We start from the raw sequence: 26,726 nt of genomic DNA on the forward strand, positions 1-26,726 counted from the left end.
ACTAGCGCACGCCCAATGTGGGCGTTCGCCATTACAGGCAATGGCGGCGTTAACGGACTACGTTACACCGCGTTATGCCGCGGTGTAACGTAGTCCGTTAAACGCGGTCACAACGCAATGTGACCCTAGCCTAACACACCTGGCACCTCTTTCACGACCTTCCTTTGTTTGACGTATGAAGAACCTCACCGGGGAAATGTTGGTCCGGTACCATACAAGCACTTTCAGTTCCAGAAGTACTGGATTATGGACTTGATTACCTCCTGGAACTGAAGGTATGCATTTCTGGCCCGCACATCATGAGAACATGAAAGCAGTGTACATTGCCATCTGTACGATGTGCACGGCCAGCTTCTTGTACGACACCTTGGCTTTTCTCATGGCACTCACTGTACGACTGGAGGACATGATCAGAAACATCAACTATCCCCATGTTCTTTTTTTTTTTTACCCCAGTACACAGTCTGGTTTGGTGACCTGTGTAGAGGAACCTTGTACAGCGGTGGGGGTGCTGCCATTACCATGTATAGTGGTCAAGGACATCCCACTTGTCCTTGTACTTGACCACCAGCAAGATGCCACTACATTGTGCTCTGCTCTCACCCTTTCTGAGCAGATACCAAATTAGCTTCTTAGGGAAGCAGCTCTGATTTTGCAGACGGCACCACATGCTGCGGCAGCTCAAGCAGGGAGAGACCTGAAGAGTGGAACGCTGGTATAATACTTGTCTACATAGAGGTGAACCTTGATACAGCAGTGGGTGCACCAAATCCCACACAACATTCCAACTCACTGCCAGATCAGGGGTTTCAATTCGTGTGTCCTTACCTTCATAAACTCTGAACTTATCCATGTACCTCTAGGTACTTTCACAGTTTGTAGAGCTCAATTCTGTACCTGGCCCTCTTACTGGGCAGGTTTTGCTGGAATTTGAGCCTCCATCTGAAATGTATTGGCGACTCATCCACTCAAATGTCCCTTTGGGGAACGTACACCTCTGCAAACTTCTTGCTTATGTGATTAATGACCGGTCGAACTTTGAAAAGTCAGTCAAAGTTTGGGTCATCTTGGGGAAGATATTGTGCATTATCACCGTAATGCAAAAATGTATGGATTGCCTCAAATCATTTACGGGTCATGGCCATGCGGAACTGCAGTGCTATACAAAATGTCAAAACTCCAATATTGCCAAAGCTCTGGCTTCTTCCCTAACCCCATGTGAAGGACAGGGCCCCATATAGTCATAATTTTTACTGCATCTACAGGGGCCCAGTTAGAAAATGATGAAGGGTAGTTTTGTGCCAAAATTTGCTGGGAGTACAAATTTGTGTGGGCCACCATGAGGTTTAGAAAATCCTCAGAGAAAAAGACATTGAAACAGTATTTCTGTGAGGACGGTGGAGTCGCATTGAATTCCTGATTGTGCCACAAAATAAGGAATCAGTGGCTCAATCTTCAGGAGGTGAGGGCCATACGGGGTCCGTAACAGTGGGCGCTGGTTTATTTTCTGTCCTGGGGTATCTGCGTGGCAGTTCAGTGTCACTTGAGGAAGAGGAGGATGAAAAATAAAAGGTGGCATCCCCTCCATCCCTATCAGTGTCGGAGGCAAGGAAAATGTATGCCTCCTCTGCCAAATACCGTAATTGGCAAGAGCGGTACACTTTTCACACATGCGGTGCTTGTGTGTGCCAATTTTTTTCAGATTTGAGTTTTTGGTGTAAACATTTTTTATGTAGAAGAGAAAAAAAAATAAGGAAAGAATCTAAAAATAAAAAAATAAAATAAAGATATAAAAGTTTGGCAAAAAAAAAAAACTTCCGAAAGTTTAAAAAAAAAAAAAAAATTACCCGCAACTATCTGACACTAACCAATTATATTCAGTAAAAAAAATACTGTAGTTGCCAATTACTACAGTATATTTTTACTGTCCCTAATCTAGTCATATCAACTATTCAATGATGTACGTCACCGAACAGCACTCCACGGCTATAAGACACACACACAGTGCAAAATTGGAATAAAATAAATAAATAAAAGCGCACAAACAAAAATAAACTGCCAAAAGTCAAGCAATCAAGTATTGATCACTGTTCGGCGGCAGAGGTGGGGGTGGGGAAAAAGCTACAGCAGCAGCACCAGCAGAAGTGACGGCACAGACTTCAAAAAGTCTGTGCCACCATAAGTCCCAGTACAGAGAGACAGAACAGCAGTATGACCGCTCTGCACACATCCAAAGCTAGGATGAGGAAGTGCAGGGCGATCATTCTGAGGTTAGATGGCCTCTGTGCGCTCTGACTGGTACAATCGACGTCATTGTACGATTGTACTAAATCAGAGCTGGCCCTGGTGACACAGTCGTTACTCGGCTTCAGCCTATGATCGGTGCTGTTACAGTGCACATCAGTGTTTCAGGCAATTTCATTGGCTGTTCAGAATTGAACAGCCAATCACAGCGATTGTAGTTGTGGGGGGCAGCACCACCCCCCTGGGATGATGACTGCCCAGATGCCCTGCTGTAAGATTCAACGGGCACCTTAAGGCAATCACCGCGACTGCGGGGCCGCATGAAAGATGATGTATGGATACATTCTAGGTCGGTAAGTACTTACCAACCTGGACGTATGGCTACGTCCAAGGTCGTGAAGGGGTTAAAGATTTATTTTTTTCCTTCCGTCTAGTAAACAACACTTACAGCCGATGCCGTTCCAGCGGTGCCAACCCTGGCTCTCCCAGGGATCACATAAGATCATTTTGTCACACGGTTATGTCACTATGCCCTACTTTGGACTCAATTGACATACAGACAGTGCCGTATTTGCCACTAGGCACTTGAGGGCACGTGCCTAGGGCGGCAGGATGCGGGGGGGGGGGGGGGCGCACTTGAGCAAGGTTTTTTTTTTATAAAGTCCGGGGTCAAGCGCCCACCCGCCCCCTCCCTGAAGACTTCATACTCACCCTCCTCCAGCGGTGCCTCCTGCAACTCCATCTCAGCGCCGGCAGCTCGTCCTGTCCTCAGCGATCACGCGGTACCGCTCATTAAGGTGATGAATATGGACGCATATTCATCACCTTAATGAGCGGTACCACGTGACTGCTCATACAGGAAGGAAAATGCTGCGGGGACAGAGATGCTGGGAAGTTCAGTGCTACACGCTGAGAGAAAGGTGAGTATGACAGGGGAGGATAGAGGAAGACGGAGGAGGACAGGGGAGGATGATGGAGGAGTCATGTTTACAGGGTGGGAGGATGGGAGAGCCATGCATACAGGATGGGGGAACCATGCATACAGGGTGGGAGGATCGGATGGGAGAGCCATGCATACAGGGTGGGAGGATGCGGGAGCCATGCATACAGTGTGGGAGGATGGGGGAGCCATGCATAGTGTGGGAGGATGGGGGAGCTATGCATACAGGGATGGGAGGATGAGGGAGCCATGCATACAGGGATGGGAGGATGAGGGAGCCATGCATACAGGGATGGGAGGATGAGGGAGCCAAGTATACAGGGATGGGAGGATGAGGGAGCCATGCATACAGGGTGGAAGGGTGGGGGAGCCATGCATACAGGATGGGGGAACCATGCATACAGGGTGGGAGGATCGGATGGGAGAGCCATGCATACAGGGTGGGAGAATGGGGGAGCCATGCATACAGGATGGGGGAACCATCCATACAGGGTGGGAGGAAGGGTGAGCCGAGCCATGCATACAGCATGGGAGGATGGGGGACCCGAGCCATGCATACAAGATGGGAGGATGGGGGAACCTAGCCATTCGTACAAGATGGGAGGATGGGTGAGCCGAGCCATGAATACAGGATGGGGGGTGGGGGACATGTATGAGGAAACAGTACTGGGGAATGGGGGGCTTGTATGAGGAAACAGTATGGTGGAATGGGGGGCATATGTGAGGAAACAATATGGGGGGATCGGTGCAGACAGTATGGGGAGCGAACGAGGGAATGTGTGTGGACACAGTAATGAGTAGCGATGTGAAAAATGGATGTGGACAGAGTACGAGGAGTGAGGGTGATGGGATGTGTGAAGACAAAGTATGGGGAGTCAGGTGAGCAGGCAGTACAGAAAGTGAGGGTGTAAATATATGAGACATGATGTTGAACAGGGGGATGTGAGAGGAGACAGTATGAGGAGGGAGGGGAATAGTGTGAGGAGACAGTATGGGGGCAGAAAAGTCAGTGGGCACAGAACAGAAATTGAGTAGTGGGGGCGTAGCATGGAGGGACAGTGTAAGGGCACAGCCAGGAGGGGACAGTATACCAAGGAGGGGGAGTGTGATGAGAGAGTACAGTATAAATACTGAGCCCTATGGGGGGGGACACAGTGTGAGAGGACAATGTGAAGAGGGGGGGGGGGGGTCGGTATGGAAAGGAGAGGTCAGTGTGAAGAGCATGTACCATAAGAGGGACAATGTGGGGGTCATATTTTGTGCAGACAATATAGTGAGGGGCAATTTTTTATTCAGGAGCATTATAATGACACTTGTATCTTTAAGGGCGTCATGTGGAGATTTTCTGCAAAAGAGCGGAGAAGATGGAAGTCTGCAGAGACGGCTGTGGATGAGAAAACGCATCATGGGATCTGGACAAGATGAAGAAAAGAAGAACAGCTCCAGAGGCGACGTCATCTATAAGGTACCTGGATGTAAATGTTATTTGTGATACTAACTAACTCATGTTGGGGCGTGGCCTGAACGTCCATGTAAGCGGACGCGTGACAGAGCGCTCCCGCTGCTAACGCTGAGTTTATCCTGATAAGCCGCAGCTGAGCGGCGATTCAAAGCGCTTACCGGCTGCAGGAGAGTCCCGGGAGTGCGGCGGTGAATAGCGGCGGCCCCGAGATCGGCAAACATGACCAGGAGGAGACAAAGAGACGCCGGAGCCGGCGAGGCAGGGACCGGCCAAGATGGCGCCGACGCCAGGGAGAAGGCGGAGAAGGACAACGCGGCATGCCAGAAGAGAATGTCGGCGGCGGCAAAGCTCCAGCAGTTTGCTAGAGTGGAAGCCGCAGGGAACACAGGAAAAGCAGAGGAGGACGCCGGAGGGGACACAGACACAGAAGGAGAGGAGGAAAGCCCAGCAGAGGAGCAGGAGGTACAACAGGAGAGTGGGGATGGTGACATGGCGGTGGTAGCGGGGGGACCTGAAGATAAGGAGTCAGGAGCAGAGCCCACCCTTAGAGATGTCTTTGCACTGGTATCATCCTGCAAACAATCCCTGACCCAGCAGCTACAGGAGGTTAAAGGGGATACAGCCCAGATAAATGCAGCCCTGCAAAAGATTGACAAACGTGTGGGGGCTGTGGAGGAAAGAGTGAGCACGGCAGAAGACCATATAGTGCAGCTGCAGAAAGCGGAGAGGAAGTTTGCTCAAACAATATCGGAGCTAGCTGCAAAAAATGAGGATCTGGAGAATAGGTCCAGAAGAAATAACATTCGTATAGTGGGTGTCCCTGAAAAAACTGAGGGGAGGAATCCCACGGAGTATATTGAAAGCTGGCTCCTTGAGACCTTTGGTGATGCAGCACTGACAAAAGTATTTGCGGTAGAGAGAGCCCACAGGGTCCCACCGAAACCACCTGTCCCTGGAGTAAGTCCCCGTACCGTGCTTGCCAAAATCCTAAACTACAGAGACAGAGACATTATCCTGAGGAAGGCTAGAGACATGACGGATCTGACAATTGGAGGTCAAAGAATTGCTATTTACCCTGACTATTCCGCCCTGGTACAGAAACAACGGATGATGTTCACGGGTATCAAGAGACGGCTGAGAGAACTGGGAGTGCAATACTCCATGATGTTTCCGGCACGACTGAGAGTGGTAGCGTTGGATAAGATTCATTTTTTCCAGACGCCGGAGGACGCTACCCAGTGGATAGATCTTAACGCTAAAAAACTTAAAGGGAAAGGAGATTGAAAATGTGAGGCGGGTTGGTCGGGAGATATCTTAAATCTTTCAAAAAGGGGGGAAAAAAAGAGATTGATTGACAGTACACTGGTAATTGAAATGTGAAGGTTGGAGGGTGGAGTTGGATATTACTCAGGGAAAGCACTGGGAGTGCTGATGCGGCGGAGAAGTACGAGGGAGGAAGGGTGTGCAGCGTACTAAAAGTTTATTTAGTTTCTTGCAGTTGTAATACAATACAGGTTCAATTATATTGTTCTTCTAAGAATTGCGCCGAATTCTGTTATAAACGGTAGCGGGAGGCGGAAGGAGAAGGTTACGTTAACAAGAGTGTTCGCAATGGGTGATGGTGCCCCACTCTTGATAAGAGGCAGAATGTATAGTATTGGGGGGTGTGGGGGAGGGGGGAGTGGGGTGAGGGTGGGAAGGGAAGTTAGACAGCTCAGAACCGGGAGTAACGACACAACTAAAGATGATGAGTCACATAATAGGGGACCGCTTTAAGATATTGAGCTGGAATGTGAGAGGCCTGGCGGATAAGTCTAGGAGAGCTGCGAGCTTGCAGTATGCGAAGGATCAACGGGCTTCTATGATATGCTTGCTAGAGACGCACTTGATACAGGAGAAAGTGGACGTACTGAATAGACGTTGGATACAGAAGGGGTATCATTCTACCTTTTCGACGTACTCAAGAGGTGTGTCAGTGTTGGTGCCGGTGGGAGTGCAATATGAAGAGGTGAAAGTATGCGTGGATGCTGAGGGTCAGTATGTGGTGATACAATGTATATTGTATGGAGTGAGATTGTGTGTTGCGGCAATGTATATTCCACCTCCATATTCAAGTAAGAAGATCAGGGAGGTATTGGAGAGGGTGGGACGATGGGAACCACTGCCAATCTTAATTATTGGGGATTTGAACAATATATGTGATGACTTTTGGGATAAAAATAAGAACACCCAGAATAGGTCGGAGGGGCACACTACAACATTTGGAACCTATGTGCGTGAATTAGGCATGATTGATCTATGGAGAGTCAGACATGTTGGGGAGAGAGGATACTCGTGCTATTCACCGGCTCATGCTACGCTATCCAGAATTGATATGGCACTGGGTAATCGCCTGTTGGACACAATGGTGGGGGAGGTGCGTTATCTGCCGAGGGCCCTTTCGGATCATAGTCCAATTGAGGTAGAGGTTAGGTTGTTGGGGACACAGACCGCAAGCGGGAGAGAATGGAAGATCCATCCTAACTGGTTACAGAGCATTGACTTGGACGGTATAGGGAAGGAGGTGACGGAATTCTTTGCGTTAAATGATGGGAGTACAGATGCTCTAACCGTTTGGGATGCAATGAAAGCGTACCTGAGAGGGTTACTATTTAGAGACATTAGTAGGTGTAAGAGGAAGACGAGGGAAGCGGAGAGAGTGGCGTTGGAGGAGCTGAAAGCCGCGGAGGACGAGATGGTTGTGCTGGGGACTTCCGAGGCAGAGAAAAGATTGAGAACAGCGCAAAATTGTATGGAAAAGATTCTGCTGGGGAAAGCTGAAAGGAAGCGGGAGTTTCAGAGGGTGGCTTATTTTCAGGAGGGAGAGACAGTTGGACACATGCTATCGGTGGTAGCCGCGGCTCAGCGTAGTACCTCGTATGTACACTCGTTGGTTTCGGATGGGGGGAGCAGGGTATCTGAAACACCGGATATTATAAAGGTCTTTGCGGACTTTTACGCGGACTTATATTCCTCCAAGGTCAATGAGTCAGCCGGAGAAACGGAGACTTTCCTTGAGAGTCTGGGTCTTCCGAAATTGAGTGAGGAGGATAGGGTGAGCCTCGATGCCCCTATCACCGAGGAGGAACTGAGTCGGGCGCTGAAGTCTATGGCCAATGGGAAGGCACCTGGGGTTGATGGGTTACCAGCCGAAATCTATAAAAGTTTGGAGGAAGTGCTGATTCCCAGATTAAAGTTAGTACTGGAGGAGGCTGGATGCCAAGGGTTTCTCCCAGCATCTATGAGGGAGGCTAATATAGTGGTTATTCCGAAGGAGGATAAGGATCTGGGGAAGCCTGAGTCATATCGGCCAATCTCTCTGTTAACCATCGATGTCAAGCTCTTGGCCAAGGTGTTAGCTACCCGTTTGTCCAGCGTCATTGCTAACCTTGTACATCCGGATCAATCTGGTTTTATGCCTGACAGATCTACAGCGGTTAATCTGCGGAGGCTGCATATGAACCTGCAGCTGAAGTCTGACAATTGTGGCCGAAGGGTTATTGCATCCTTGGATGCCCATAAGGCGTTTGACAGTGTGGAGTGGGGATATCTCTGGCGGGTGTTGAAATGTATGGGTATTGGCCCGCAATTTGTGGCGTGGACTCAACTGTTATACTCACTACCAACAGCTAGAATTAGAGTGAATGGGGAGCTTTCTCAGCCTATAAAGCTGGCCAGAGGTACGAGGCAGGGTTGCCCACTGTCGCCCCTTCTGTTTGCCTTAGCTGTGGAGCCACTGGCCGCCAAGATCCGGCAATCGGATGAGGTCCCTGGGTTCAGATATGGGAGTGTGGAGGAGAAGATTGCATTATATGCAGATGACATCTTACTGTTCCTGGCGGACCCGGATGAAGCCTTGAAGGGGGCTATCGAGATCGTTGGGAAATTTGGAGACTTATCGGGATTGAGGATAAACTGGGATAAATCGGTCCTCTTTGAGGTGGATGAGGTGGAGGAGAGTAGAAGTGAGCCATTGGGAAAGGGGCGGCTTAAGGTAGTATCCCTTTTCAAATACCTGGGAATATGGATCTCGATGCCAGTTACAGAGTTTTTATATAGGAATTTGACACCTCTCATGGGCGTTCTTAAAGCAAAAGTGGATGCGTGGAATAAATTACACTTATCGGTGGTAGGTAGGGTTAATCTCATTAAAATGGTTGTGATGCCCAAATTACTCTACGTCCTACATAATGCGCCAGTTTGGATTCCACGTGGGAAATTCCGGCAGATTAATGCTCTATTTAGAAGTCTGATATGGGGGAGGCGGTGCCCACGTATTCGCCTGGAGACGCTTCAGCGACCCAAGGAAGATGGAGGATTGGCTTTACCTAATCCTGAGTTATATTTTCTTGCAGCCCAGAGCCAACATTTGAAGGGCTGGGCGCGGGAGGCGTCTTCCAGTGCGGTACAGCACTTGATGGAGGGGATGACGGACCGACGACCGGTAGCGCAGTGTCTGGAGGATGGTTCCTTGGATGCATTGGGGAAATTATACCCAACTATGTTTTTGATATATAAATTATGGACCAGACTGCGACAGATTCGGGGGGTCACGGGGCTGACTAAATTTACACCGATATGGTTTAATAATAATTTGGTTGAGTTTGCGGCCCTTGGAGTGCTGGCGGAGTGGCAGGCCAAAGGAATCCACTTGGTGGCTCAGATAATTCAACAACAAGGATTAAAGTCCTTTTCGCAGCTGCAAGGGGAGTTTGGACTGAGACCGACTGGGGAATATCAATATGTTCAGATGAAACATGCTTTTAAAGCTCAGAACAAGGGTGGTGGAATTGAGATCCAGGAGGACATAGTTCTGGAATACGTGTGTGGGGAAGGGTCCACAAGGGGAGTCATTACCACCCTTTATAAGGACCTTCTACATGCACATCTGCTAGACTTCCCTTTAAAAGCGAGAGCGAAATGGGAAAGAGATTTAGGCCCAATGGAGGATGAAACCTGGGAGTCGGTGTTGGAGTGGGTTCCACGAGTGTCACTGAGTGAGCCGTACAGACTATCGCAGCTGTACATCTTACACAGAGTCTATAAATCACCGGAAGTGTTGCACAGAGCGGGGTTGCGTGCTGACTCCGAATGCCCGAGATGTGGGACTGAGAATGCAGGAATATACCACATGATGTGGACATGTCCAAGACTGGTTGCTTTCTGGTTGGTGGTAATGAGCCGTGTGGAAGGGGCGTATAAATGCAGAGTGCCGAGGGATCCGATAGTGTGTATACTGGGACATGTAGAGGAAATCAGAGTGGATAACACCTGGAAGATAGCAATAGCTAGGCTATTATATATGGCAAGGAAGGTAATAGCAAGGAACTGGATCAAAGAGGAACCGCCTACAAGGGGTGAATTCCTGAATTATGTTAAATATGGTCTCAATTTGGAAAAGGGGGTCTATAAAAGACGTGGGAAAATAGAAACATTTGACAAAATGTGGTCTCCGTGGCTCGAGCTGGGATGAGTAGTTATGGGAAATGGGAGGATGAGGGCCTCTGAAAGGAAGAGAGTGCTAGAGGAACAAGCGGACATAAGTGAGTCAAATGGCTCAAAGAACCATCAATACTGGTAACAAAAGTATAACTGGGTATGAGCTGTCAGGGGAGGGGGGGGTTGGGTTTTGTTGGGATTGTTGGGGGCTTGGAAAATGTTAACATTTTGCAAAATACTGGAAAATGCATAAATTGTATTGTTCACATTTGCTTTCAATAAAAAACTATTTAAACAAAAAAAAAACTAACTCATGTTTTTATTTATATTAGGAGCATTAAAGGGAATGTCCATGTTTGTGATGAGTCTGCAGTCATTCTTTGAGACTGCAGACTTCTGAATTCTCACAGTGCGCACTGCACGCTGTCAGGATTCTCTTGTGCTGGAGATTTACATTAATGCGGTCACATGCTGACTAGACATATGTGACCTCAGTCAATGAAAATGAACTGAGCGAGGCCGGGGACGTCTAGTCAGAATGTGGTCAGAAGTATACAAATCACATGCTTGTGCAGACATGACTGTCCACCGGCAAGGGAGAATCCTAAAACTGTGCAGTGCATTAGTTGTGAGAATTCAGAAGCTGCGATGTCAGGATTCAGCTCTGCAGGTTCCAGTAGTCGTCACATGGACACCTCACTCATATGTGATTCTCATACTTGTGGTCCTGTGACAAGAAGCTTCTCTTCTGCTTCAATGTTTTTCACTGAACATTGAGAGCATTAGGGAGAGGAGCTCGTCAGTACATGACTAAGTGTGCAAACCGCATGTGTCCTGGAAGGGGGGGGGGGGGGCGCCAAAATGAATTCTTGCCCCTGGTGCCAGAAGCCCTAGATACACCTCTGCCGGTATGCCACTGCGAGCAGTGGCTACCGGATCCGGTGGAGGGATGTCTGTGCACAGGCAGTGAGGCAGGGACTGAGGGTGTGCACAGAGAGAATGGAGACCCGGAGACTGCCCGTCCCAGTGTACGCCATAGCCTGGAGCCCTCATTATCATAGGAATATGGCAGTTAATGAATTGTTTTCCTAAAGCTTTATAGTGTAGTTTTAGGTCAGAGAGGGATGGTTCGGGATGAGCTAGCAAGGTGCAGGGACAGGTAGTGATGGCTACTTGCGGACATGTGCGGCACTTGCGGTTTTGCACTTGCAGTGATACAAAAAACACTGCTAGCAGTGTTTTTTTCCATTGCTGCAAGTACCGTATTTGCCGGATCGCGGCAAAGCCGCACATGTCCGCAAGTCCCATGGGGAATGAATGAGGCCAAACGCAGTGTTGCCGTAAGTGATCCGTTACACGGCAGATGTGGAAAAACTGCCGCATCTGCTGTAAAAGGCTACTTTCACATCAGCGATTTATGGCAAAGTCACTGCCGATAGTGTCATACTCACCAATGGGGGAGGCAAAACTAAAAGTGCCTAGGGCAGCAGAAACTCTAAATATGGCCCAGCATAGAGAGGAAGCGAGAGCTGTAACTTCCCTCTCATTTCCACTGAATGTCAGATTTGTCTAAGGCAGATGTCCCCAACCTGTAGCTCGGGAGCCACATGTGGCTCGCGGTCGCATGAATTGTGACTCTCGACTGTCTGCCAGCTTGGTGCATTAGCTCCATGTCTAGCAAACTGGTATGAAGAAAACATCTCAAAATGGTGACTTTTGTGAGTAGCCCTGCACAGTAGTGCAGATCTGGATGCCCATTTACTGGTCTTAGGGGTTTAGAGATGTTTTAGTTATGGTACGCAAGAAGATGATACTACCTGGAGGTGCTCACAGCTGGATGTGACAGTGTGTTTGGAGTCATTGATGGGAGAATACTGAATGGGGGTATTGTGGTAACCCCTGGATCTCAGTTTACTGCTTTGGAGTGATTTCTGTGCAAAAGCTTTGGTTATCATTATACCTGTAATGGGGGCTTTGGATGACACTACTTTGAAGGGGGTGGGAGCTGGATGTGGCTCGCGACCCTCTCTGTGCTGAATGTGGCTCACAACCCTCTCTCTAAGCTGAATGTGTCTCAAGGTCAGAAAGATTGGGGACCACTGGTCTAATGGCTCATACTCACTTGCGCGAAACTCGGATGAGTCTCACATGTTAGGCTGCCGTCACACTAGCAGTATTTGGTCAGTATTTTACATCAGTATTTGTAGCCAAAAACAGGAGTGGAACAAATAGAGGAAAAGTAGAACAGAAACATATGCACCACTTCTGCATTTATCACCCACTCCTGGTTTTGGCTTACAAATACGGATGTAAAATACTGACCAAATACTGCTAGTGTGACGGCAGCCTAATACCCGGCGCTGCTGCTGGCACTCAGGAGCGGAGCGTGCGGCCGCATAGCAATACATGCAGCCGCACGCTCCGATCCTCTGTGCCAGGTGCAGTGCCGGGTATTGCCGTGTGAGACTCATCCGAGTTTCGCGCAAGTGAGTATAAGGCCGGCGTCACACTGGCGTTATAAACGGCCGAGTGCAATGCGATAAAAAATAAAAAATAAATTAAAAAAAAACCGCATTGCACTCGGACCAATGTTAACATATGGGGCAGTTCCCAGCAGCCGACTTTTTGTCGGCCGTTTTCCTCAGTCCGAGACAATCGCAGCATGCTGCGATTGTCTCGGACCGAGGAAAACTCTCGGCTCACTCGCACCCATATAAGCCTATGGGTGCGAGTGAGACAGCGCACACCACTCGGATATCATCCGAGTGAGGTGCGCTATAAGCGGACCCCAGCAATGGAGGAGATGGAGAAATTCATTTCTCCGCCTCCTCCTCCACAGCTGTGCTCCGATCCTCCCTGTGCGAGAGAATCGGAGCACAGACGCATGACACTCGGCTCCTGCTCTGCTGCGAGCAGGAGCCGAGGGTCATTAGCATATCTCGTCCGATGATCTCGCATCGGATGCAATACGCCAGTGTGACGCCAGCCTAAGCCCTAAAGGAGCAAGAGCGAAGCCAGTGATGACTGGCGGCTGGGAGAGCCAACGCCAACACCTCTGGAATAGCACCAATGAAAGGTGGACTAGGGACGACCACAGGACGAGGGGTACAGCAGCAATCAGACACGCACAAAGATTAGATAATATAATATGAATATTTACTAACAAGTTTATTAAACAAAAGAAAGGATGGGAGGTAAACAGTGTATAAATAAATACATACAATGACACCATATACCATCACGAATACCAACTAAGCCCAACTTTTCCAACCTCTCCTCATATGAGAGGCCTTCCATCCCTTGTATTAATCCAGTTGTCCACCTTTAAACTGACTAATTTCTGAATGTACGGTACTTTTTAAAATGTGGAGACCAAAACTGGATCCCATATTCTAGGTGTAGTCTCACATATCTTGAGGGGAAAAAAAAAAGCTTTACAAGGGAATTGGGTACATCCAAAAACACCTTGAGAAATATTGGTAGTTTAGTGGTAAATAGAATTTTAATCATATCAGGCCATGTGCACACGTGGCAGATTTGACTGTGGAATTTTCTGTGCAGATTCTGCATTTCTTGGCAGAAAACGCAGGTCAGAATCTGCGCCTTTTTTAGTATGTGCACCTGTTGCAGATTTTTGTGCGGATTTCTTACCTTTTTAACCCCTGCAGATATCTATTATGGAATGGGTGCAGAAACGCAGCAGATCTGCACAAAGTAGTGACATGGTCCTTTTTTTTTTTTTTGAATCTGCTGCGTTTTTTGTGCACATTTTTCCACACCACTAATACAGCATTTTTTTTTGCCATTGATTTACATTGTACTGTAAAACACTTGCGGATCTGCAGCATTTCTGCATGGAAAAAAACGCTGCAGATCTGCAACGTGTGCACATAGCCTAAGGTGGGCTTACTGTAACAACGTTTTTTTTTTTCTCCATGCAACTGCTCACCTTCCAATATCAGGGCGATGGTGCAGTCTCCACTCACTACACAGTCTAAAAGGGGTCCTGGGCGTTATACAAGAACCCCCCCTCCCCCCCCCCAAAAAAAAACAACATTTTTTAAATTAACATTCTTCATTGATGCAAGTTTACAACAAAACAATACGTGAACACAAAATGAACAGTGCCGGTACGCTGGCTACACAGGATTTAAACGTCATTTCCATGCAGCTGAACCTCACATCCACAGGTAATTCATATTTCTTGAGATGACAGGTTCCCTTTAAAGCAGAACTGTCACCAGATAATATAAACCGCATACGTTATTAAATAGATCCTGTGGACTTAATGACACTGGTGTACTTACTTTGTATGTAACTGTCAGAAAGGCTATGTATAATCATTTCTGAATGTTTACCTCTCGGATATTAAAAAGACCAATTAATGAGTCCAGAGAGAAATTGACTGGTTACAGATCTTTGATTTCCAGCTACTATTAACAGATCACTTACTACAAAAGTGGTGGGAAAAAAAAGCAGGAAAAAAAAAATACAAAATACTTCCTGAAGTATCTACCGTACTTGTGGCTTTGGCTCAAAAAGCTGCAAGAAAAGGTGCATGTGTGATTCCAGCCTTACACAAGCCACAGCAAATTTAAGGCAATGAAGAAATGATTGCCTCAATAACATTGGTCTCATATGACAATGTGTTGAAATAATTTATCAACAAGTTGGGAAATCATCTCTGCAGATATCTGCTATATTTGTTGTTTGTACACGGCTCTTGGCAGGGCTTGGAGCCCATGAACACTAATCACTATGATGGAATTTTCTGGGACTGTCCATGCCCTGGACATAATTTTGTGTGAGCGCGTAAGTAAATGATGACTTTAGTACAGGGGAGGGCAATTAATTTTCCCGAGGGGCCACTGACTGTTGTGGAGGGCCAAACTAATAGGCTGAAGATATTTGTACCCAATATTATTTTTAATAATTTTGCATTAATATTAATTGTATCACTTAACCCCTTCATGACCCAGCCTATTTTGACCTTAATGACCTGGCCGTTTTTTTTGCAATTCTAAATAGTGTCCCTTTATGAGGTAATAACTCAGGAACGCTTCAACGGATCCTAGCGGTTCCGAGAATGTTTTTTCGTGACATATTGGGCTTCATGTTAGTGGTAAGTTTAGGTAGATAATATTTGCGTTTATTTGTGAAAAAAATGGAAATTTGGCGAAAATTTTGAAAATTTTGCAATTTTCAAATTTTGAATTTTTATTCTGTTAAACGAGAGAGTTATGTGACACAAAATAGTTAATAAATAACATTACCCACATGTCTACTTTACATCAGCACAATTTTGGAAACAAAATTTTTTTTGCTAGGGAGTTATAAGGGTTCAAATTTGACCAGCGATTTCTCATTTTTACAGCAAAATTTACAAAACCATTTTTTTTAGGGACCACCTCACATTTGAAGGCAGTTTGAGGGGTCTGTATGGCTGAAAATACCCAAAAGTGACACCATTCTAAAAACTGCACCCCTCAAAGTGCTCAAAACCACATTCAAGAAGTTTATTAACCCTTCAGGTGCTTCACAGGAGCAGAAGCAACATGGAAGGAAAAAATGAACATTTAACTTTTTAGTCACAAAAATTATCTTTTAGCAACAATTTTTTTATTTTCCCAAGGGTAAAAACAGAAACTGGACCCCAAAAGTTATTGTACAATTTGTCCTGAGTATGCCGGTACCCCATATGTGGGGGGGAACCACTGTTTGGGCCCACGACAGGGCTCGGAAGGGAAGGAGCGCCATTTGACTTTTTCAATGAAAAATTGGCTCCAATCTTTAGCGAACACCATGTCGCATTTGGAGAGCCCCTGTGTGCCTAAACATTGGAGCTCCCCCCACAAGTGACCACATTTTGGAAACTAGACGCCCCAAGGAACTTATCTAGATGCATAGTGAGCACTTTAAACCCCCAGGTGCTTCACAAATTGATCCGTAAAAATGAAAAAGTACTTTTTTTTTTTTCACATAAAAATTTCTTTTAGCCTCAATTTTTTCATTTTCACATGGGCAACAGGATAAAATGGATCCTAAAATTTATTGGGCAATTTCTGCTGAGTACACCGATACCTCACATGTGGGGGTAAACCACTGTTTGGGCACACGGCAAGGCTCGGAAGGGAAGGAGCGCCATTTGACTTTTTGAATGAAAAATTAGCTCCATCGTTAGCAGACACCATGTCGCGTTTGGAGAGCCCCTATGTGCCTAAACATTGGAGCTCCCCCACATGTGACCCCATTTTGGAAACTAGACGTCCCATGGAACTAACCTAGATGTGCGGTGACCACTTTAAACCCTCAAGTGCTTCACAGAAGTTTATAACGCAGAGCTGGGAAAATAAAAAAAATAAATTATTTTTTAGCCTGCAATTTTTTATTTTCACAAGAGTAACAGGAGAAATTGGACCCCAAAAGTTGTTTTCCAGTTTGTCCTGAGTACGCTGATACCCCATATGTGGGGGGGGGACCACTGTTTGGGCACACGTTGGGGCTCGATGTTTTGAAAAACAGACTTTGATGGAATGGTCTGCGGGCGTCACGTTGCATTTGCAGAGCCCCTGATGTGGCTAAACAGTAGAAACCCCCCACAAGTGACCCCATTTTGGAAACTAGACCCCCCAAGGAACTTATCTAGATATGTGGTGATCACTTTGAACCCCCAAGTGCTTCACAGAAGTTTACAACACAGAGCCGTGAAAATAAAAAATCATTTTTATTTCCTCAAAAATGATGTTTTAGCAAGCAATTTTTTTATTTTCGCAAGGGTAACAGGAGAAATTGGACCCCAGTAATTGTTGCGCAGTTTGTCCTGAGTATGCTCGTACCCCATATGTGGGGGTAAACCACTGTTTTGGCGCACGTCAGGGCTCGGAAGGGAGGGAGCACCATTTCACTTTTTGAACGCAACATTGGCTGGAATCAATGGTGGCGCCATGTTGCGTATGGAGAGCCCTGATGTGCCTAAACAGTGGAAACCCCTCAATTCTACCTCCAACACTAACCCCAACACACCCCTAACCCTAATCCCAACTCTAGCCATAACCCTAATCCCAACCCTAACCCCAACACACACCTAACCACAACCCTAACCCCAACACACACCTAACCACAACCCCTAACCCCAACACACCCGTAACCCCAATCCCAACCCTAACCCCAACCCTAACCTTAACCCTATTTCCAACCCTAGCCCTAAGGCTATGTGCCCACGTTGCGGATTCGTGAGATTTTTCCGCACGATTTTTGAAAAATCCGCAGGTAAAAAGGCACTGCATTTTACCTGCGGATTTACCGGGGATTTCCAGTGTTTTTTGTGCGGATTTCACCTGCGGATTCCTATTGAGGAACAGGTGGAAAACGCTGCGGAATCCGCACAAAGAATTGACATGCTGCCGAAAATACAAAGCAGCATTTCTGTGCGGTATTTTCCGCACCATGGGCACAGCGAATTTGGTTTTCCATAGGTTTACATGGTACTGTAAAGCTGATGGAAAACTGCTACGAATCCGCGGCCAAATCCGCACCGTGTGCACATAGTTTAATTCTAACCCTAACCGAAAAAAATATATATATTTTTTCTTTATTTTATTATTGTCCCTATCTATGGGGGTGATTTACTATTTTTTTCATATTTGTTCACTGTGATAAGTTTTATCACAGTGATCAAAATATACCTGGAACGAATCTGCCGGCTGGCAGATTCAGCAGGCGCACTGCGCATGCGTCCGCCATTTTGGAAGATGGGGGCAACCATGGAGAAGACTGACGGACGGACATCGGGAGGCTCGGTAAGTATGAGGGGGGCGAGATCGGAGCACGAGGGGGGAGAGATCGGAGCACGGGGGGGAGGGGGGGAGGGCCCCCCTGGGCTGAATTACCACTCTCCCTGTCCCTGCAGATCGGGTGAAATTGGAGTTAACCCTATCACCCGACCTGCAGGGACGCGATCCCTCCATGATGCCACAGACGTCACAGGTCGGATCGGCACCGACTTTCATGACGCCTACGTGGCATCACAGGTCGGGAAGGGGTTAATATTGAGCAAAACTAAAGGGGTTGTCCACTACTAGGGACACCCCTTCTTCATCTAAATAATAGAGGCCGATAAGCTTTTTTATGTTATACTCACCTCTCGTGCTGGCTCTCGTGTGGCTGTTGTGACACGTGACCCTGGCGCCCAATCAGCGCTGACGTCACTGTCCCCGCATTCTGATAAATCAAAAATGAAGAGGAAACCAGGGCTGCAGCTCTTCCTCTTCATGTTCAATTCAACAGGAGGCGGGGACAGTGACGTCAGTGCTGATTGGGCGCCGGGGTCACGTGTCACAACAGCACGGCTGCCCCGGGGATAGCAAGTGCCAACACCACAGGGAACGGCGCCAGGAGGGGAGGGGAGTATAACCTTTTTTTATTTTATTGGGCCAAGTGCGGGGTAGGAGAAGAAGTTGTCCAAGAAGTGGACGAAGTATGTTGACATCCCCTATATACACACACCGTATAATCCACCAAAAACACCCTCTATATACCGTATGATCCCCCATATAGTCCCATGTATACAATATGAGCATCCACATATCCTCATAGACAATATGAGCCATCATATAGTCTCCCTATACAATATGAGCCCCACATCAGCTCCTTTTTTTAGCTACTACTGGTCATAGGACTAAGTGACTGAAAGCACTTATGCATGACCACAGGCTGGCAGTGACAGCCTTCCATTACTGACTGGGCAGTGACACGCATGAGCACAGGCTGGCAGTGACAGCACTCCATTACTGCCTGGTCAGTAACACGCATGACCAATTGGGCATCAACACGCATGAGCGCAGGCTGACAGTGACAGCGCTCCATTACTGACTGGGAAGTGACACGCATGACCACAGGATGGCATTGACAGAGCTCTGCCCTCCATTACTGACTGGGCAGCGACAAGCATGAGCAGAGGCTGGCAGTGACAGCGCTCCACTACTGACTGGGCAGTAACACGCATGAGTAGAGGCTGGCAGCGACAACGCTCCATTACCGACTGGGCAGCGACATGTATGAGCACAGGCTGGCAGTGACAGCACTCCATTACTGACTGGGAAATGATACGCATGACCACAGGATGGCAGTGACAGCGCTACTGCCCTCCATTACTGACTGGGCAGCGACAAGCATGAGCACAGGCTGGCAGTGACAGCACTCCATTACTGACTGGGCAGTGACACGCATGAGCAGAGGCTGGCAGTGAGAGCGCTCCATTACTGAGTGGGCAGTGACACGCTTGACCACAGGCTGGCAGTGACTACGCTACTGCCCTCCATTACTGACTGGCAGCGACATGTATGAGCACAGGCTGGCAGCGACAATGCTCCATTACTGACTGGGGAGCGACATGTATGAGCACAGGCTGGCAGCAAAAGCGCTCCATTACTGGGCAGCGACAGAGCTCTATTACTGGCTGAGCAGAGACACACATGACCACAGGCTGGCAGTGACAGGGCTCCATTACTGACTGGGCAGTGACAAGCATGACCACAGGCTGGCAGTGACAGGGCTCCATTACTGACTGGGCAGTGACAAGCATGACCAAAGGCTGGCAGTGACAGAGCTCCATTACTGACTGGGCAGTGACAGCGCTCCATTACTGACTGGGCAGTGACACACATGACCACAGGCTGGCAGTGACAGGGCTCCATTACTGACTGGGCAGTGACACACATGACCACAGGCTGGCAGTGACAGGGCTCCATTACTGACTGGGCAGTGACAAGCATGACCACAGGCTGGCAGTGACAGGGCTCCATTACTGACTGGGCAGTGACAAGCATGACCAAAGGCTGGCAGTGACAGAGCTCCATTACTGACTGGGCAGTGACAGCGCTCCATTACTGACTGGGCAGTGACACACATGACCACAGGCTGGCAGTGACAGCGCTCCATTACTGACTGGGCATTGACACACATGACCACAGGCTGGCAATGACAGCGCTCCATTACTAACTGGGCAGTGACAGCGCTCCATTACTGACTGGGCAGTGACACACACGACCACAGGCTGGCAGTGACTGGGCATTGACACACATGACCACAGGCTGGCAATGACAGCGCTCCATTACTAACTGGGCAGTGACAGCGCTCCATTACTGACTGGGAAGTGACACACATGACCACAGGATGGCAGTGACAGCGCTACTGCCCTCCATTACTGACTGAGCAGCGACAAGCATGAGCACAGGCTGGCAGTGACATGCATTAGCAGAGGCTGGCAGTGACAGCGCTCCATTACTGACTGGGCATCAACACACATGAGCACAGCCTGGCAGAGACAGCGCTCCATTACTGACTGGGATATGACACGCATGACCACAGGATGGCAGTGACAGCGCTACTGCCCTCCATTACTGACTGGGCAGTGACAGCGCTCCATTACTGACTGGGCAGTGACACACATGACCACAGGCTGGCAGTGACAGCGCTCCATTACTGACTGGGCATTGACACACATGACCACAGGCTGGCAATGACAGCGCTCCATTACTAACTGGGCAGTGACAGCGCTCCATTACTGACTGGGCAGTGACACACACGACCACAGGCTGGCAGTGACTGGGCATTGACACACATGACCACAGGCTGGCAATGACAGCGCTCCATTACTAACTGGGCAGTGACAGCGCTCCATTACTGACTGGGAAGTGACACACATGACCACAGGATGGCAGTGACAGCGCTACTGCCCTCCATTACTGACTGAGCAGCGACAAGCATGAGCACAGGCTGGCAGTGACATGCATTAGCAGAGGCTGGCAGTGACAGCGCTCCATTACTGACTGGGCATCAACACACATGAGCACAGCCTGGCAGAGACAGCGCTCCATTACTGACTGGGATATGACACGCATGACCACAGGATGGCAGTGACAGCGCTACTGCCCTCCATTACTGACTGGGCAGCGACAAGCATGAGCACAGTCTGGTAGTGACAGCGCACCATTACTGACTGGGCAGTGACACACATGACCACAGGCTGGCAGCGACAGCGCTCCATTACTGACTGGGCAGTGACAGCGCTCCATTACTGGCTGGGCAGTGACAAGCATGACCACAGGCTGGCAGTGACTACGCTACTGCCCTCCATTACTGACTGTGGAGCATGTATGAGCACAGGCTGGCAGCGACAGCGCTCCATTACTGACTGGGCAGCGACAGAGCTCTATTACTGACTGGGCAGTGACACATATGACCACAGGCTGGCAGTGACACATATGACCACAGGCTGGCAGCGACAGAGCTCTATTACTGACTGGGCAGTGACACATATGACCACAGGCTGGCAGTGACACATATGACCACAGGCTGGCAGTGACAGCGCTCCATACTGACTGGGCAGTGGCACACATGACCACAGGCTGGCTCCATTACTGACTGGGCAGCGACAGCGCTCCATTACTGACTGGGCAGCGACAGCGCTCCATTACTGACTGGGCAGCGACAGAGCTCCATTACTGACTGGGCAGCGACACACATGACCACAGGCTGGCAGTGACAGCGCTCCATACTGACTGGGCAGTGGCACACATGACCACAGGCTGGCAGTGACAGCGCTCCATACTGACTGGGCAGCGACACACATGACCACAGGCTGGCAGTGACAGCGCTCCATTACTGACTGGGCAGTGGCACACATGACCACAGGCTGGCTCCATTACTGACTGGGCAATGACACATGACCACAGGCTGGCTCCATTACTGAGTGGGCAGCGTTCTCAGTCATGCACATAGCGCAATGTAATCATTAACGAGGCCAGGCGAGTAAACAAGCCGTGTCCGTCCGCGGTGACTGTCGGCAGCGGAGCAGCGTCCCTCCCGGCGGCAGCAGGGCCCCGACCCCTCCCCCGCTGTTTACCATCTCGACCGAAACTAGCATCGCGGCCTGGTGCCGAGCGCCTCACCCGCAGCCTCCATGTTGGCCGCGCCGCCTGTGTGTATGCGGCGTGCAACCAGGCAGCAGCAGCGAAATAAAAGCTCAGAGCAACAGTAAATGTATTGCATCAAGGCTCGGCCATTGCGCTCCACATGAGGGAGCCCCGCCATACGCGTCCCTCACCGCACAGGCACATGACAGCTCACATCGTACTCACTTTTTCCACTGCTTTGACCGCAAAGAATCAGAATGACGGTGAAGCCTGCCAAGAGAATGCAGTAGCTTGGTTTTCTCCGCGCGGGGTTATTATTGGGGTGCCCCACACCCCCCATGACATCCTGTCCCATGCCAATCCTTCTCCCAGCGATCACTGTGCCCCGGATAGCTGCTCCGAGGGGGGCTCTACAATGTGCTGCTCCGCATGATGTGGCAGCACGTCAGCCCCGGGCCCCGCTTATATCGCCTTCCCCTCGGCAGCGATCAGTCACGTTGTTTTATTTCCTTCCTGAAAAATACAGGTTTCCAACAATCCAGAATATACGGCAGAAAATGATTTCCTGGAGCAGGAAAGAGAAATGCAGCGTTTATTAGTATTCGCCGCCCAGGCTGAAATTAGCGGAGGGGGTGAGGGAAAAGACGGCCATCAACAATGCGGGGGCTGCGTGTGAATTCTGGCCTGGTGCGGGGTCCTGAAGGCACGGTCTCCAGAGGGTCCCCGCCAGATAGGACGTCCCCCACCCTGCGCTCCGGCGTGTCCTCTTCTCGCCCTGGAGCAGGCAAAACACCAGAAAAACGCGTCCGAGCCGAGGAAATTGGCTCCCGAGCTAGACATGTATTACTAGTTCTTGCAAAGTCTCTCGCCCCCCTCCTTCCAACCAGTATCCAACCAGTAAACAAGAGCTGCTAGTCAGCTGGGAAAGAAGGGAGCTGGTGGAACATGTGGCGTGGAGCCGCCCCTGCTGGAATGGCTGCTGTCCTCTCTCACTGTACACATAGCCTGGAATGGCTGCTGTCCTCTCACTGTACACACACAGGCTGGAATGGCTGCTGTCCTCTCTCACTGTACACATAGCCTGGAATGGCTGCTGTCCTCTCACTGTACACACACAGGCTGGAATGGCTGCTGTCCTCTCACTGTACACATAGGCTGGAATGGCTGCTGTCCTCTCACACTGTACACATAGGCTGGAATGGCTGCTGTCCCCTCACTGTACACACAGGCTGGAATGGCTGCTGTCCTCTCACACTGTACACACAGGCTGGAATGGCTGCTGTCCTCTCACTGTACACATAGCCTGGAATGGCTGCTGTCCTCTCACTGTACACACATAGGCTGGAATGGCTGCTGTCCTCTCACACTGTACACACAGGCTGGAATGGCTGCTGTCCTCTCACACTGTACACACAGGCTGGAATGGCTGCTGTCCTCTCACACTGTACACACAGGCTGGAATGGCTGCTGTCCTCTCACACTGTACACACAGGCTGGAATGGCTGCTGTCCTCTCACTGTACACATAGCCTGGAATGGCTGCTGTCCTCTCACACTGTACACACAGGCTGGAATGGCTGCTGTCCCCTCACTATACACACAGGCTGGAATGGCTGCTGTCCTCTCACACTGTACACACAGGCTGGAATGGCTGCTGTCCTCTCACACTGTACACACAGGCTGGAATGGCTGCTGTCCTCTCACTGTACACACAGGCTGGAATGGCTGCTGTCCCCTCACTATACACACAGGCTGGAATGGCTGCTGTCCTCTCACACTGTACACACAGGCAGGAATGGCTGCTGTCCTCTCACACTGTACACATAGGCTGGAATGGCTGCTGTCCCCTCACACTGTACACATAGCCTAGAATGGCTGCTGTCCTCTCACTGTACACACACAGGCTGGAATGGCTGCTGTCCTCTCACTGTACACATAGGCTGGAATGGCTGCTGTCCTCTCACACTGTACACATAGGCTGGAATGGCTGCTGTCCTCTCACACTGTACACACAGGCTGGAATGGCTGCTGTCCCCTCACTGTACACACAGGCTGGAATGGCTGCTGTCCTCTCACACTGTACACACAGGCTGGAATGGCTGCTGTCCTCTCACTGTACACATAGCCTGGAATGGCTGCTGTCCTCTCTCACTGTACACACATAGGCTGGAATGGCTGCTGTCCTCTCACACTGTACACATAGGCTGGAATGGCTGCTGTCCTCTCACACTGTACACACAGGCTGGAATGGCTGCTGTCCTCTCACACTGTACACACAGGCTGGAATGGCTGCTGTCCTCTCACACTGTACACACAGGCTGGAATGGCTGCTGTCCTCTCACACTGTACACACAGGCTGGAATGGCTGCTGTCCTCTCACTGTACACATAGCCTGGAATGGCTGCTGTCCTCTCACACTGTACACACAGGCTGGAATGGCTGCTGTCCCCTCACTATACACACAGGCTGGAATGGCTGCTGTCCTCTCACACTGTACACACAGGCTGGAATGGCTGCTGTCCCCTCACTATACACACAGGCTGGAATGGCTGCTGTCCTCTCACACTGTACACACAGGCTGGAATGGCTGCTGTCCTCTCACACTGTACACACAGGCTGGAATGGCTGCTGTCCTCTCACTGTACACACAGGCTGGAATGGCTGCTGTCCCCTCACTATACACACAGGCTGGAATGGCTGCTGTCCTCTCACACTGTACACACAGGCAGGAATGGCTGCTGTCCTCTCACACTGTACACATAGGCTGGAATGGCTGCTGTCCCCTCACACTGTACACATAGCCTAGAATGGCTGCTGTCCTCTCACTGTACACACACAGGCTGGAATGGCTGCTGTCCTCTCACTGTACACATAGGCTGGAATGGCTGCTGTCCTCTCACACTGTACACATAGGCTGGAATGGCTGCTGTCCTCTCACACTGTACACACAGGCTGGAATGGCTGCTGTCCCCTCACTGTACACACAGGCTGGAATGGCTGCTGTCCTCTCACACTGTACACACAGGCTGGAATGGCTGCTGTCCTCTCACTGTACACATAGCCTGGAATGGCTGCTGTCCTCTCTCACTGTACACACATAGGCTGGAATGGCTGCTGTCCTCTCACACTGTACACATAGGCTGGAATGGCTGCTGTCCTCTCACACTGTACACACAGGCTGGAATGGCTGCTGTCCTCTCACACTGTACACACAGGCTGGAATGGCTGCTGTCCTCTCACACTGTACACACAGGCTGGAATGGCTGCTGTCCTCTCACACTGTACACACAGGCTGGAATGGCTGCTGTCCTCTCACTGTACACATAGCCTGGAATGGCTGCTGTCCTCTCACACTGTACACACAGGCTGGAATGGCTGCTGTCCCCTCACTATACACACAGGCTGGAATGGCTGCTGTCCTCTCACACTGTACACACAGGCTGGAATGGCTGCTGTCCTCTCACACTGTACACACAGGCTGGAATGGCTGCTGTCCTCTCACTGTACACACAGGCTGGAATGGCTGCTGTCCCCTCACTATACACACAGGCTGGAATGGCTGCTGTCCTCTCACACTGTACACACAGGCAGGAATGGCTGCTGTCCTCTCACACTGTACACATAGGCTGGAATGGCTGCTGTCCCCTCACACTGTACACATAGCCTAGAATGGCTGCTGTCCTCTCACTGTACACACACAGGCTGGAATGGCTGCTGTCCTCTCACTGTACACATAGGCTGGAATGGCTGCTGTCCTCTCACACTGTACACATAGGCTGGAATGGCTGCTGTCCTCTCACACTGTACACACAGGCAGGAATGGCTGCTGTCCTCTCACACTGTACACATAGGCTGGAATGGCTGCTGTCCCCTCACACTGTACACATAGCCTAGAATGGCTGCTGTCCTCTCACTGTACACACACAGGCTGGAATGGCTGCTGTCCTCTCACTGTACACATAGGCTGGAATGGCTGCTGTCCTCTCACACTGTACACATAGGCTGGAATGGCTGCTGTCCCCTCACTGTACACACAGGCTGGAATGGCTGCTGTCCTCTCACACTGTACACACAGGCTGGAATGGCTGCTGTCCTCTCACTGTACACATAGCCTGGAATGGCTGCTGTCCTCTCTCACTGTACACACATAGGCTGGAATGGCTGCTGTCCTCTCACACTGTACACACAGGCTGGAATGGCTGCTGTCCTCTCACACTGTACACACAGGCTGGAATGGCTGCTGTCCTCTCACACTGTACACACAGGCTGGAATGGCTGCTGTCCTCTCACACTGTACACACAGGCTGGAATGGCTGCTGTCCTCTCACTGTACACATAGCCTGGAATGGCTGCTGTCCTCTCACACTGTACACACAGGCTGGAATGGCTGCTGTCCCCTCACTATACACACAGGCTGGAATGGCTGCTGTCCTCTCACACTGTACACACAGGCTGGAATGGCTGCTGTCCTCTCACACTGTACACACAGGCTGGAATGGCTGCTGTCCTCTCACTGTACACACAGGCTGGAATGGCTGCTGTCCCCTCACTATACACACAGGCTGGAATGGCTGCTGTCCTCTCACACTGTACACACAGGCAGGAATGGCTGCTGTCCTCTCACACTGTACACATAGGCTGGAATGGCTGCTGTCCCCTCACACTGTACACATAGCCTAGAATGGCTG

General features: G+C 49.7%; 1 protein-coding gene across 1 annotated transcript in view; it reads right to left on the reverse strand.

The window, feature by feature from the left end:
• INSR (insulin receptor) overlaps positions 1 to 22,924 on the reverse strand; it is a 172,188-nt gene extending 149,264 nt beyond the window's left edge. Inside the window, exon 1 of the mRNA XM_069739150.1 lies at positions 22,265 to 22,924. Coding sequence (XP_069595251.1) covers positions 22,265 to 22,394 — 130 coding nt within the window. The 5' untranslated portion in view covers positions 22,395 to 22,924. The remainder of the gene's footprint in view (positions 1 to 22,264) is intronic.
• Between the last annotated feature and the right edge of the window lie 3,802 nt (positions 22,925 to 26,726).

This window comes from Ranitomeya imitator, chromosome 1, assembly GCF_032444005.1.
Source record: "Ranitomeya imitator isolate aRanImi1 chromosome 1, aRanImi1.pri, whole genome shotgun sequence".
In the NCBI taxonomy this organism is placed as follows: Eukaryota; Metazoa; Chordata; class Amphibia; order Anura; family Dendrobatidae; genus Ranitomeya; species Ranitomeya imitator.